At 28.2% G+C, this 15179-nt stretch overlaps 2 protein-coding genes across 3 annotated transcripts in view; one reads left to right on the top strand and one right to left on the bottom strand.

Annotated features, from left to right (window-relative positions):
- Nucleotides 1-4090: 4090 nt before the first annotated feature.
- Nucleotides 4091-14533, bottom strand: LOC107457204 (Coiled-coil domain-containing 58). Its single transcript, XM_016075304.3, has 6 exons — nucleotides 14475-14533; nucleotides 14227-14293; nucleotides 10955-11080; nucleotides 8940-9086; nucleotides 7106-7165; nucleotides 4091-4338 (listed from the first exon to the last, which is right to left on the bottom strand). The coding sequence occupies exons 1-6, from the start codon at nucleotides 14516-14518 to the stop codon at nucleotides 4285-4287; spliced, it is 498 nt and encodes a 165-aa protein (XP_015930790.3). The 5' UTR covers nucleotides 14519-14533; the 3' UTR covers nucleotides 4091-4284.
- Nucleotides 14409-15179, top strand: part of LOC107457201 (karyopherin alpha1) — a 29929-nt gene continuing 29158 nt past the window's right edge. Inside the window, exon 1 of one of the 2 annotated variants that reach the window (XM_043052585.2) lies at nucleotides 14409-14546. Coding sequence is in view for 1 of the 2 variants with exons in the window: in XM_043052584.2 (XP_042908518.1) it covers nucleotides 14506-14628 (123 nt within the window). In the remaining variant the exon portion in view is untranslated. Of the gene's footprint in view, nucleotides 14629-15179 lie in introns of both variants that reach the window. The other variant, XM_043052584.2, reaches the window with a different exon arrangement.

Raw genomic sequence — 15179 nt, 5'->3', positions numbered from 1 at the left:
ATATATTTTGAAAAGAGGGGAGGAGTGGGGGAAGGGTCCCGAAAACGGCTGTGCCTAGGGCCTACGAAAGGTATAATCCGGCTCTGCCAGTACTTATAAATAATGTTTTAAAAAAATCTTAAGATTTATATACATATTTTTTATTATTCAAAATGTAAGTGCTTATATTATTTCCAATTTTGACTTACGTGATTGTATCTAAACTTTATTCGTAGCTTAAAAAATGTCACTAGTAAAATATGTTATTTTATTTCCCCAATCAGGGTTCCCACGGTACTAGAAAAACCTTGAATTTAGTTGAAAAAAATCAGGGCCCTTGAATTCTGCCATAGGGTACTTGAAAAGTACTTGATTTTTTTAGGATTTAAAATAATTCTAATCTTACAAAAGAGCAGTAAAAAATTCAAAGGAAGATAATGGAAATTCTGATAGATTCAACTTATAATGCTTGAAGTGAAAAGGAGTTAAAGAAGATGCAAAACTTTTCTCTCCTAGATTTTTCACACCAGATTATTGTTCATCTCTGATGTTTTGAAGCTGGAATTCATATAGAATGTTCTACAAATTGTGATTTAGATAACAGTGATTAATGAATCACATATCGAATATTACTTTAAAGTGATTTGCGAAATACTCATCGGGATTTGCATTACGGTATTTTATAAATCACACATCATGATTCACAATAAAGTGATTTATCAATCACACATTGTGATTTCAATTATAGTTATTTCTGAATCATATAACAGGATACGTATTTAAGTAATTTCAGAATCGCGTATTGTGATTCACCAAAGAGATATTTAAAAATTACCACTCACAATTCTCATTAAAAGGATTTAAGAATAACACATAGCTGTTCTATATTAAGCACCCTTCGAATCAGAAATTGAAATTTGCATCATAATGATCACTATTCATGTGAAAACTATTAGCTAATCACGCAACAGAGTTCACATTAAAGTGATTTATGTATCACACATCGTGATTTACGTCTTGTTAGTTCGTGCTTTTGCATCATTTGCTATTCATATTGTTTTGATTTAAGAAACATACACCACAATTCAATTTTGATTTACAAATCACGCATTGTGATACGTAATTTACACAATCTTTGAAACTTACTTCACCTTTCTTATAATTTTGATTTGCATTATGTAAATTAGATTCGTATAAATGCCATTTAAAAATTATGCTTGGTGAAAATTATGCATATTCACAAAATTTTTGAAATCACGTTTCATATTTTATGGATATATTTTAAAGAAAATAAAGCTTGGTAAGTTTTAGTTATCTGTAAAATATTGTGCTACAATAGATTTTATTATGTTGAAAATACATTTTTCATATTCTGAAGTAACAAAATAGATAATTTATTAAAATTGAAACAGATATGTTAAATGGATATATTTTGATATTTTATCTAATTATATACATTTCCTGTAACCTAAAATTTGATCTAACATATTAAAAAATAGTATTTATATTAAATAACCTTACAATCACACAAACTTTGTCAATTATTTACTATGCTTGTTTAATGTAATATGCATTAATTAAGTTTAATTAATTCTTATTCACTTCATGAAGAGTTTCACTGAAGCTAGTTTCGTTCGTATGTCAATTGGATTTTTTTTTTTTGTCAATAGGAATTGAAACAGCAATGTAACTATCAACCATTTGTATCATTAACTGATAAATTTAATAAATTTTTTTGTTGTCAAACAAGCATTGTGCTTTAAAAATATACAGTTTCTGCTTCTATGTAATTGTAAAATTTGGTTGACATGTACTTTAGCATATAACTGTAATACCGAATAGGTCCTTGAAAAATGTTGATTTTTGGTCCTTGAATTTTTTTAAAAAATTGAGTGGGAACCCTGCCAATGTTGGCAGGCATGCAATGACACTTTTGATATTGATAATACAGCATCACTAATAACTTATGCATGCTAACATATTTAAATTGGTTGTAATCTATAATCTATGTTTTTAAATATTATTGTTAAAACTGCAATGAAATACAGGATTAGCCTAAATAATTCATCCAGTTTAAAAAAAATAGGTTTCAGGTTACTAATACTTTTTACGTGTGTACTCATTCCAATGGTAAGCTGTTCGATCGTAACATTCAATACATATATGAATGTTTGTCACTGCTACAGTGATGTGTTTTTGTTGGCATTATGGCTACATAAATTTGTAAATCATGCCATTCTCGATGCATCAACATGTTAGCAAAACACTTTTATCTATAGGATGTGTCTGGGTACATAAGCAGGGTGCATAGAGTTTTTAAAAAGTTCTTAATTTTCCCTTTTTCAAAATGAGTTTTTTCCTTTACTATGTTAAGACACAGTTCACATTGTTCTATTCAACGGTTTCATAATTAATTCAACCCCAATCTATTTCGGCGTGTAATCTGTCCGTAGCGTATGTAAACGCCACCCGTTTTACATTATTCAAAATTTCACAATTATCAAAAACAATGCCAAAAGGTTACTTTTGTTCTTTGACATGACAGTTAAAACAAGATAAAACCGTCGATTAACAAAAACTTTCCAACCCTGCCTAATTATGATATTTTTTAAGGTGCTTATTTTTTGTTGAATAATTTGGCTACGCACCGTGCTAAGGATGCACTCGTAGAACTTTAGTGATATATTTCAGAAAATGAAGAGTGTACCCATCGCCCATTTTTTTATAGATGTAAAAAAATGGTACTTGCAACTGAATAAATCGTTTATGTTATATATTGTACCTAAATTTTTGAAAAGTATTCCTAGTTACTTCAGCAGAATATTTAAAGCTCATCCAGCTTGCCCTCGAAATAAAGGTGGATTATGTAGAATGCTGACATTTTCTTTTTTAAAAAGAAAACCTTCAAATCAACAGTATTACTTATTAAGTAATAAACTGTGCTGAGCAAAGATCAGATGTTCTTTTTAATTTTAGGAAATGGGCAATACAGTATCCCTTAAAATTTGATATTTTCAGTCTTAACAACTTTTTGAAAATTTTTACCCTAAATATAAAAATCTTGTTTTTTTTTTTCTACAAATGTTTATTTAAATTGCCCTAAAAAGCCTTCATAGGTGATACACTTGAAAACAATCCCCAATTGGTCAAGACGTCACATGTGCTGAATGAAAACACCTCTGCCAGAAGTTAAGGATATTTCAATGCTTTTTTAGCCTTGATATTACTAAAGTCGTATGATCATACTTTTTATATTAATAGTTACAAATTTTGTAAATAAAGTTTATGCTATTGAGAGTGTATGCAAGATGGAATAAAATTTCATACTGTTTATAACTAGAATTGCCAAAGAAATTTTGATTATGCCACTTTTCATAGCGAATCAACATTTCGGCTGAAATCAGAGGTTATAATTTTTTTTATTCTGCTTGTTTTAAGTTAAAATAATATTCAATTACAGCTTGATTACTTCTTTAAAATAATAAATTCAACTCGCCAAGAGAAATTCTGAAATAGTAAAGTTAATGCATTAAAGTTAAATTAAAATAATTGGAAAAAAAATCAGCACTCACTATTGCCAAAAAATGATTCAAAAATTTGGTCAATTGAAAAACATCTGTTTGTCACTGAAAGAATCTACCTACTTATGCTTAAAGTTTTACTTCATATAATTTAGTTTAGCTATATAATTTCAGTGATTCATCAAGCTGGAAAAAAAAAGCACATTAACTTTAAACTGTGAGTAAAATTACTCAAAAGAAGTAATGATTATTTTTAAGCTTTAAAAAAAAAAAAAAAGAAGGAAAGAAATTTTTTTTCTTCCTGTTAGCTTCCTAGCAGCACAATTTCAGAGTGGTCTTAGTAATTCGGTGTTATTAGTTGAAATATTGATGAAACTTACAAAGGAATGGTCTTAACTCGAATAAAATATTTAAATTCTTGTATGATGTGGTTTTAATAGATATAAGTCTTAGATTAAAGCTGTGCCCAAGCTTTAGGGCATTCAAAAAGTTTCTTTTCTTACCTTCACGAAAGAGCTTGAAAGAATTCTAAAGTTCAAAAAGCAAGTCTAATCTATGATCACTAAGCATTTGAAAATGAAACAATTCACTAGTACTACAAAAATATTTAATAAATGATTTGTGATGTACAAATTATTATGGCGACATTAGTGTTCTAAACACCGTCTTAATGAAATCTTTTTAGTTTAAATTATGTACAAATCTATAATTGATTTTATAACTCATGGCTTTTAATCTAAGGCAATTTGTAAAACACAAAAGATGAACCTAGTCAACACTATTGTCAAATCTTCAGATCAGATGGTTTATAGTAAAATCGGCATCTTTCATAGAATACCTGCAAAATAAATGAGACAAGAATTAATTATTCCTTAATGTAAATATAAAATGTGCATAGTAAATAACAGACTTAACATTTTTGCACACAATTGGAAAACTTTTTGATTTTTATCCTTTCATTAAATGGTGGTCAAAAAATGATTGAATTGAAAACTATGTATACTTTTATCTCACTTCTTAACTGTAATTTTATATGACAGAATATATACATAAAAAAGAAAAATCAAAATGCGAAATTTTTATCAAAATCCAAATTTGTGGAGTAAAAAGTTATTTACTTAAAACATTTTTGATTATTAAACCTTTCATTGAGAGGGCTGTATTTAGCTAGCTTTTCTGTGATAATGTGTGAACAAGCGCATTCGCCAGCATCGGAAGAAGAAATTGTCTGAAATTTTTTTTCCTATGTGCTGTTTTATTCAGAACTTATTTTATATTTTTTAACATAGAATATAAACAAAATACTTATTTTGGTGTAGAAAAGTAACATATGAGAAATTTAAAGAGAGAAAGAAAATTTATTTGAATTTCTTGTGCCCTAATAATATTGAGGTTTTAAAAAATCTTGAAAATCAACAGCAAATACAGCAAAAAAAACAATTTACACGCTGCATGGTTTTAGCACAATTTGAGCGTGGCAGAACGTAACAATGTGCAAAACATAATAAATATGAGATTCGAATGTCTTGTTCTTTAATATTGCATGAATATATCAGGATTTATAAAACTACGAGGATATCAGTAACTATAACTGTGAAAAGGTTGATCGAAAAAACAGTGGTATCATTGTCAATAGTGACTAATAAATAAACTAATTGAATTTTGTGGGTCGTAATAATATCGAAATTTTAAAAATCATGTGAAAAAAATTGCATGAAAAGTAAAAGAAAAGAGAATTAGATCGAAATGGATTAAGATATCGAGTACGTTGAAATGCAATTCAAGATTTACATGTCGAAATACCATATTAAAAATTCAATCTAATCGTAGCCAAACAAAAGAGACAATTATATCACATGGATTAAAAAATTGTTCCTTTACAAATCGAAATTTGCTACTCATTTAAAGTTTTTGCTAATTTAGAATCACTTTTTAGTTTATCAATTTATACTTTTCGTTGTTTAGTTCATAAATTCTAGAGGAATTAACTATGAAAATTTTCTACTGTCTCGTTTTTGTTGTTGTTGTTAATTCGAAGTTGCGTTGTTCTCCAACAAATCTGCAATAAAAAAGGCAGTTATCCCTGTAAACAAGAACTTTTAAAAAAAGAGGGTGCTGATAAGGGCGATAAAAATGTTCTGGTAACGAGATTTAAATGTTAGATTTGCGAAATTTCAAGAAAACCGTCGGAATATAAATTATTGATTCGTGGAAGTCCGAGAATAAGTGGAAGAATCACATGCCCTGTAATACCATTTGATAACTGGTCCAAACTGCCACTGGCTAATATTTCATTGACTATTGCCTATTCATAATGGATAAACACCACCTAAGAGTGTCTTTCAAATGCGCTTAATATATTTTGAGTTGCACTTAATATGTTGACACAGTCAGAAAGACTGTGTTGTTTGCAGTGCAAATGACTAAAAAGACAAGTGTCTAAGTATGAGTGTAAAAACGTAATGTGAGTTCGTGAGTCGATCTTTGTTTAAAATTTATCCCACTGAAATAAATTACAGATATTTTTTAATGAACTGAAATAGCAATTTTATTTCTAATGCTTGCAAAGTCTCAGAATATCATCTCGAAAATTCGAACGTCAGTTTACACACATGCAAACTTTGTGGGTCAGTGCATTATCCAGTGAGTTCACTGCAGTAACCAAAGAATTAAACATCCTCTTTATAAATTAGAACTTCATGTTGAAGTCATAAACGATAATGATTTCATCTTAATAAGTAAAAACTGATCACTAGATGAAATTATTCAAAAATCGTCCAGCAGAATTAGATTCTATATTTGAAACCAAATTTGAGGAAAGAGATACAATTGTTAAATAATTCCATATTTTAGCTAATTTGAAAATATTTCTTGACATTTAATTCAATTATTTAAAAAAGTAAATTGCAATTATGTACTAACTGCACTAGCCAAATTTAGCTATAATAAAACATCAAGTTGTCAGGGCGCGTAGCGTTTGTAAAAAGTACTTAAAGGTGCTTTTTTGGGGATTTCGTTTTTAAAAGCTTTTAAAGGTGCTTTTTTCAGCTGGTGTTTTTAAAAAGTGCTTTTTTTCCACAAATATTTTTTTTTTCTTCAGTGATATCTGGTGGATCCCATGCATTTCACGTAAAATGGGGTGTTTGCTACGTAATCATTCACGCGGACTTCATGTCGTACCCACACGTTATGACTTGCGCATGCGCGCACACTTAAAACCGAAACCCGAGTGCTCCAATTCGGATAGAGAATATCAGATCCTTATGAAATGTTTTTCTTTTTAATTTAATTTAATTTTATTCTTGTTTATTTTATTTTACTTCTAACACTTTTTAGACGTAGGGGGTAAGGGTACTTTTGTTCTGAGTTCAGGGTCAAGTTGAATTTACTCGGTGATGTGGGAAAGTACTGATTGTTTTGATTTACGTCCGTTTCCTTTTGGGGGTTTTTTTAACGCTAAAACTCTTTATTTTTCAATAATATCATTGGTTGAATATGAATTTTTTGAGTGCTTGAAAATTTTTGTAAAGTGCTTGAAAAGTTTTTAAAAAGTGCTTATTTTTGATTCAAAGATTTGGCTACGCACCCTGAGTTGTTAAACTTACTTTTAAACTACGATCTTTGAGAACCTCTTCAATGTTGAGCTCATTCTGCATAAGTCGAAACTGGAAATGAAGAAAGAAAAGATAATGAATATATGTTTTAAAAGCATTACAATGCATTAATTTATGATCAAAGTGAGAAAAAAATTACTAAAAATTGACTTGATAATTTTTATTCAATTCTTTTCTTTCTAAAAGAAAACCTTTCTAATTTAATAAACCTGGCTATAAAGAAAAAAAATCAGTTTATTTTATTTCTACTCAGGTCCTTGATATCTTTTCATTAAATTTTTTAGACAGAGTTTGTCATAAAATATTTAAGTTACAGTAAATAAAGTAAAATTGCCTGTCTGGAACAGCTGGAGAAGTGCCTTTTCTTTACTAAGTATATAGTTTGGAGTGGACAACTTGTCATTTAGCACCTAGCAGAGTACACATGAAGATAAAAGCAGATAGAAATGTCATTTAATAAATGTCATTATGTGATAATATACTTTTGAAGTAGTCAAAGTATTTTTTAGATTAGTTATTTATGTTTTAATTAAACTTATGCAGCTTCAATATAAATTTTTTCCCCACTGTTTTGTTATTCATTGAAAAATAATGTAAGTCATGCTTTTACGCTTTTTAAGTATAAAAAATGAGCAAATTTTTCTGTTGCAGGTCAGTTACTTCAATTTAACTTTCCAATATTTAGGTCCTTTGGCAGCTTTACAGTGATAGTTCAAAGTTTTGAAATTTATAATTGTTTTTAATAAAGTTGTAAACCATTAATAGTAGTTATTTTTTAAAAGAACAATTGTTTTATTTCTGCCAATTTTTCTATAGCATGTCAGTAATTTTTATTCAATTTCCTAATAGTTAGATCATTTGGTAGCTTTACAGTGAACAGTTACACGAATATTTGATTTTTCTTTCTTCATTTTATTTAAATTTTAATAGTCTATTAAAATAATAAATTTATACAGATGACATATTAATGAAACATATTTCATGTGAAGGGTTTGGGCAAATTTAGTGATAGAACACATTTTTTCTCCGAAAGGGGTATTTTTAGACCAGAATATTCCTCAGTATCATTTCTAATAAGATACTTTAAAATTTTTATGCATGACCACTAGATAATATCAAAGTGCATTTGTACATCATATTATCAATATGAAAACTATAAATAGCTTTTTGAAACACAATGAAGAATTTGTGTAGACTGTCCCAAGTCTTTCATATAAACAACACAATCGCCAGATAAATGTTTTAATGAAATATAAGAAAAAATGATTTTATAAGAACCCATTAATGCTTGAAATCAACCAAAAGGAGCAATTTCAAACATTTTTATAATCAAAATTTAAAATACAACACACAAAAATAGAATGAAAACATGAGGGGGGAAATGTGAATACACAAAAACAATGATTTTATAAAAAGTTTTTTTTTTACTTTTTAACTACAGTAGGGAACCGATTATCCGGAACGATCGGGACCATTGCTATTCCGGATAACTGATTTTTCCGGTTTTCTGAATCGCTACAAAAAGCCGTTTTTTGTTGTTGTTAAACCCAAGTAAAAAAAATTTTTTTTTGGAAATAATCTTAAAAAGAAGAAAAAATGATGACGTAATACACTTATGATTAGTTCCAAAATGATTCTAAGGTAAACATCTTTCGAAAAAGAAAGAAAAATACTAAATCTTATGAGGAAAAAAAATTTTTATTTTAAAAAATGGTTGAAAAATTTATCGAATTTCGTTCCGGTTTTTTGGTTTTCCGATTTCCGGATAACGGGTTCTGTACTGTATAACAGAAAATTCTAATTATAAAAAGGTAAATAAAGTTACTTGAGTCTGTGCTTTTCTACGATCTTTTAAGAGTTCAAAATTATCATTATCTTGAGTTCTTTTATCTTTTAGTGATTGTACATGTTTTGATTTGAGGTCTACACAGTTCTTGATGGCCTTTTCTCTTTTCTCATATGATTGTAGCAACTGAAAATGCAATAAAACAATGCTTTAATTCTTTTTAAAATTACATTAATACAATAACACAAGCAAGGCAATAGATAAATAAAAATGCATGTACAATTTAATAAAAATGTTTAGTAACATGATTTAAATTGAAATAAAATAAATTGATTAACCATAGTTTTGATTAAAAAAATGTTAATTCTGCATTAAGGGGTGATGTCTAACATGTTTTTCATAAAACTCACCAAATTTAACCGCAAGGATGAGAAAAGACGATAACAAAAAGTTTAAAAAATGAGCCAATTTTACGATTCCCTGTGATGAAACTATTCCTTGTGATATGAAACTATTAAAGTGGAGCAAACATTACGTCTTGCTCCATGTAACACATAGATAAAAGATTTGGTGCAAACTCTCTCTTAATGAAATCACTTAAATACTTTCTAGGGTTTCCTTCATTATCAAAACAGAAATCATGGAATTCTTCTTAACTAGCTCCTTGACTCAGAATGCCGCATAAATCATGCGATTCAAAATTTCTCTCGAATTTAATAAAATCACTTAAATATTTTGTCGGACTCCCTGCATTATCAAAACGAAGATTATGGAATTTTTTTAAAACAGATACACAGTTAGTTCTTGATGAACTGAGTGCATAAGATAAATAACCCATTTTAAAACCTGTGTTAGTAAAATCTTCTAAATATTTTGTTTTGTTTCCATCTTCATCAAAGGAAATTTTATGGAAATCTTTTAAAGCACAACAGACATTAGCTCCTACTCCACTTAAAATACCTGATAAATTACTTACTTTAAAATCTGTGTTAGTAAAATCTCCTAAATATTTTGTTTTCTCTCCTTTCTCATCAAACCAAAGGTTATAAAACTCTTCAAATGTTTAGCTTTTGCTCCTGCTCCACTTAAAATATTGGAGACATTAGGTAGAACTACTTTGTTTTCTTTTAGAGTTCGTAAATATTTTGTTGGATTTCTTTTATTATCAAACCAAAGCTTTTAAAGCTCCTTAAAAGCTTGTTTAACTTTTGCTCCTGCTCCATGTAAAATACTAGATATAGTGGATAGATTTACTTCGTTTTCTTCTAAAGTTCGTAAATATTTTGTTTTCTCTCCTTTTTCATCAAACCAAAGGTTATAAAACTCCTCAAAAGTTTGCTTAGCTTTAACCTCTGTTCCACTTAAAACACCAGATATAGCGGATAGGTTTACTTCGTTTTCTTCTAAAGTTTGTAAATATTTTTTTTTCTCTCCTTTCTCATCAAACCAAAGGTTATCAAGCTCCCCAAAAGCTTTAGTTTTTGCTCTTGTTCCACTTAAAATACTGGACATATATTGATGAACTTGATTTTTATACAGAACATTAAACATGTTGCTGCTTTCTGGTGTATTTAAAAAACTTTTAAATACTGGAAAATAATATTTAGTTGCTATACTTTCAGTAAATTTATTTTTTGCTTCACCAATGCCCATACTTTGACTCATCTGATCATTAACTTCAGGCAACTCGGTCATTTCATCCACTCCACTTAAATTATTAAATGATAATTTGGTTTATCTCGTTGTGATCTTTTTACTTCTATATTTTCTTTATCTTCAACATTTCTTTTTCTCTTTTGTGCTTTCTTATTGTCATTCTGATACAATAGCTCTGAATCTGCTGTGAAATTTACAAATAAAATTAACAAATGATCACCTAGTAAGTCACTTAAAAAATTAAAAGTTATGAGACTTGACACTAAACTTTACTAATTGCTAGATTTAAATTTCAACTTTACTAATTATTCCACATTTAATAAAAGATGTTAATCTTTAGTCATAGTAATATAATGTCATTACTCACATAAAATAAAATTTGCGTTTACTAATGTTACCTGACTATAAAGATCTTTACACTGGTCAGTCGCCTTATCTTTTTCTGCAAAAGAAGCTGTGGGTATTGTAGTATTTAATGAATGAACAATATTGTCATCAATTTTTCGCATAATCCTCAGAGTTTCCTAGAAGGAATCATATAAGTAAGAGTTATGAAGAAATGATTGATAAAACATATTTTTAAATACATTATTTGAATTATTTAAACTTATTTTTTAGAAACATTACAATTAATAAGATGTGTTTTCAAAAAAATGGAGCACACCAAAATATATATATTTTTACAATTGCTCGTAAAAAATATAGTCATTTATAAAAGGCTGGATCAAACAAAAGTTGAAATGATTTGGAACACATCATTTAAACTGTTTTCTTGAAAACACATTAGGTATTTTACAATAAATTTATTACACTTAGACTGTTAAAACTAAGACTCTGCTTTTTGAAATAGTTTTCCAGTAATGAGTCAAGTCCACACTATCTTTCTTGAAGAAGAAAAGTTCATAGAAATTCCAAACAATAATAAAATAGCAGGCTTCATTCAGGCCAATGAAAATTGGTTGCTTCACTAAACTTTTATGTTACAAGTAAGAAAAAACAACAATAATTTTCGAAAAGAAAAAAAATATTAAAAACATTTATTTAAAAATTATTCCACATTTTTCAGCCTAATTTAAAATTGTTAATAAAGTAAATTATCTAAATAAAGAAGAATTAATTTAGTAACAGTAAATTTTTCTTTAAAAAAAAAGCAAAAATAATCTCACAAAAACTAATATGATGTTCAATTGTTTTTCCCTCCCTATCATAACTTGTTTCAAACTCTTTCTGCATCTATGTTTTGACAAAATGAAGAAGATGCTTAATTAAAATAACTAAATATCCATATTTGTTTACATGAGTTAATTTGTGATGTTTTACATTTTTATTTTATTTAAGGAAAAATTGTGTGAATCTAAATTCCTGTCTGGTCAATAATGTAAGACACTCGTTTAGATGCATTTAAAAATAGGAAAACATTGCACTTATAACATCAGTAAATTTCAAAGCTAAAATAACAATGATGTAATTTCTATTGCATATATCTTTAATTTATCAATTAATTAAACTATAATCACTAAGATACCCATAGATTTCGATGCTTTAAAAAACATTAAAAAAAAATAATTATTAGTTTGCTACAACATAACCCTTTGAGTTAATCTTTTTCTCACATGCCACTATCCAGTTGTTGCAAAATTTAGTAATTTTTTTGGCACGGGTACCGGTACAGAAATCTTCCCGAACCGGAAAAAGGTAATTATTTTGAAGAATTGTTGCTTGAGATTTGATTTGTGGGTTCTTTAATGGTTGAACTCAACAGAATGATAGTCTCTTAATGTAAAAATTGCATATCATATCATAGTTGAATTTCATAATCCATTAGAGAACAGATATCTCCCAGTAAATTGTCCAATGAAGACATGGGGTTTACTGATTTTACAAGTGCCTTTCATGGGGGAGATTTTCATATCGTAATCTGCAGTAGAATAATAGCCAGGTCTTGGCAATTTTAAGACCAGTGGTTACCAACTGGGGCCCCGCAACGTCTTTTTTAGTGGCCTGAGAGCTAAAATATACATTATTTTTAACTTTTTCGTGGACAATTTTCATAAAAAATATATATGGGTTTAAAATACTTTTCTTTTGTTCAAAAAAACCTAATTTCCTCGTTTTTGTGAAATTTAACGTACCAGAGGTGCGAAAAAACTTATTTCTCAAGTTTTGCATCCAAGAAAATACTTATTATTATTTGCAATTCATTACCTTTCTTTTGAACAACTTGATAAAAATCTAACAGCAATATTTAATGCTCCTTCAAACATAAAAGAGTTCTATATAAAATTTTAACAAAATTTGCGGCCCGCCATTTGACTGGTATTTTTAATTGCAGGGGTCTGTCCAAGCCGAATTTACTACCGTTTAGCGGTACCTTCATAAATTCAACTTCAGCAAAATACTTACTCTAAAAATTTTATTTTTGTATCCCTTAAGAAAGAATAAATCCATATTTTGGTGTTGATTTTTTAATATAATTTTTCACAAATTATGTCTAAATTTTTACAAAATAGGTACCTCTCAGAAAAACTTAGACAGACCCCTGAATTGTGGCCCCCGGCCTCATGCAAGTCGGAAACCCGTTCTAGACAACGGCTTACAGGAAACTTAAAGAAAAATCACAAAAGGAGGATAACTCGAAGGATATAACTCATAGTCAACCAAGTCCGGGCAAACTTTTACCATTTTTATAAAGAAGATTGCAAATTTAAAATTCATTGGAGGCCTCGTCAACCACCTACCAGAAATATCTCCCCTCCTTCATCTGTATTTTTAAGGCCAGCAGATCAAACAAGTTAATCAGCACAATTCATTTACAATTTAATATTTTTTAGAAAACAATAGTAAAGTTTATCTTTATTAAAATTATTACAAGAATTTTGTTTGCAACCCCTTTCGAATTTAATTTATAGTCTCTATTTTCAAAAGGAAACTATGGATAGAAGGAAATCAAAGTTTCTTTATTAGTTTGAAAGAAGGATTCTTATTACATTAATAACACACACATTTTATACGTAGTGTCACAAATAACAGAAAATACGACAAAAGTTTTATAAATTTTTTACAAATCCTAATACACAAATCTTAAAAGGAATAAAACAAACTATCTCTTTAAAAAAAAAAATCAGAAGAGAAAAATATAAAAACATCAAAAATCCTGCAAGATATCTAACTATACATCCAGACATTTTCTTCAAAAATCTGCTCAGAGCTCTGTTATGTTAAAATATGCTCGTTACGTTACAATGCATTATAAGTATGTTTTTGCGCTGAAATTGTGCGATTTGCACATTAACTTGTGAAATGAAACTCATTTTTATAATAAATTAATATGATCCCTAAATAATCAGCTGAATATTTTCATAACTTTTATTGCAAGATATATAGTCACATAATTAATCATAATTTGAGATTCAAATTTTTGGGTAAATGTTTAGTTTTGAAACAGCTGTCTCGAACATTTAGTAAATAAAACATGTGAACTTTTTGACATCAAATACCAATGTAAATCAACAAATAATAATGTGAAAAATAAAACCGGTGTTGCGCAATCAGCATTAATTAAGAAGATCAGAAATAAAAACAGAAAAGGGGGAAAAGGTTTGAATTTTTATTAATAGGTACATAACACGTTTTCAGATAAATGTAAAATACAAAGCAATATAAAATTTACTTGAAATGCTGAAATATCATCGCATGCCATATCGAAGCTGGGCGCAGCCATCTTGTTGTGTGCAGACCTGTTATGTAATAAAAAAATGTTTTTGGTTATAACTATTATGTGGCGTTCAAAAATATGTTAAGGGTTCAAATAATTTTATTTTGTTAAATAGTAATTTTTTGAAACATATTAATATTTTTTTGAAGCTTTTGTAAAAAAAGAAACAAATATCGTGTTTAACTCTTTAGGCCTAGAATTACCGATTGATATTGGTGGCCGTCTCGGAGTTATATGTCGGAGACATCGTTATTTCTAGAAATCACGAGCTATTGGTATGTATTATTCATTAAATATTTTGAATATTTTCATTTAAAGCATTTCCTTTTCGATCATATAATTTCTCAAAATTCCTATGTATGTACACAGTTGGTTATTTTGTGTTTCTATAATCAGTTTTTTTAGGATGAAAGTCTGAAATGAGTGTTCTATACTTTGTTTTTATATTAATTAACTAAAGTTATTTGTTATTTTATCCATTTAAGCACTATATTTGATTTAACAACTTCTGTAATTAAGAATTAATGCTTTTGAAACTTCTTTTCAAGTGTTTGTCACGTGTAAATAACATCAAAATACTGACTGCGACTATAAATATTAATTTTGTTTTAAATAATTTTACTGTTAGATTTTGCTAAGTTTTTTTAATAGTGTTTGATGGTCTTTAATGTTAGCAGCATATATTGAGTCAGCAAATGCTCATTACATTTATACCTATACATATATCCAATTTTAATCTTAATATTAAGCTGTTATGACAATTTCTTCATTTCAATGTCTTCTTGTTTATTGTGACTGAAAAAATAAATCATATTGATTTTTAAATCTTACTGTAATGTTTTTCTTAATTATGTTGTCAGACTGTTTAGTAGGACATACAAAAATCTGTTCTTGCATATTTATATTGA

This window comes from Parasteatoda tepidariorum, chromosome 9 (genome assembly GCF_043381705.1).
Source record: "Parasteatoda tepidariorum isolate YZ-2023 chromosome 9, CAS_Ptep_4.0, whole genome shotgun sequence".
Lineage (NCBI taxonomy): Eukaryota > Metazoa > Arthropoda > Arachnida > Araneae > Theridiidae > Parasteatoda > Parasteatoda tepidariorum.
Note: the sequence above shows the minus strand (reverse complement) of the source record. Positions and strands in the feature narration are given on the sequence as shown.

Bases quoted from the DNA above. Each gene is read 5' to 3' on its own strand.
- LOC107457204 (XM_016075304.3), bottom strand. From the start codon at position 14,518: ATGTCTCCGACATATAACTCCGAGACGGCCACCAATATCAATCG. The intron at 11,081-14,226 runs GTAAATTTTATA...GATTCCTTCTAG, and splicing joins ATGATATTTCAGCATTTCAA to GAAACTCTGAGGATTATGCG. The intron at 4,339-7,105 runs GTAAGTTTAACA...TTTATTTTGCAG, and splicing joins TCAAAGATCGTAGTTTAAAA to GTATTCTATGAAAGATGCCG.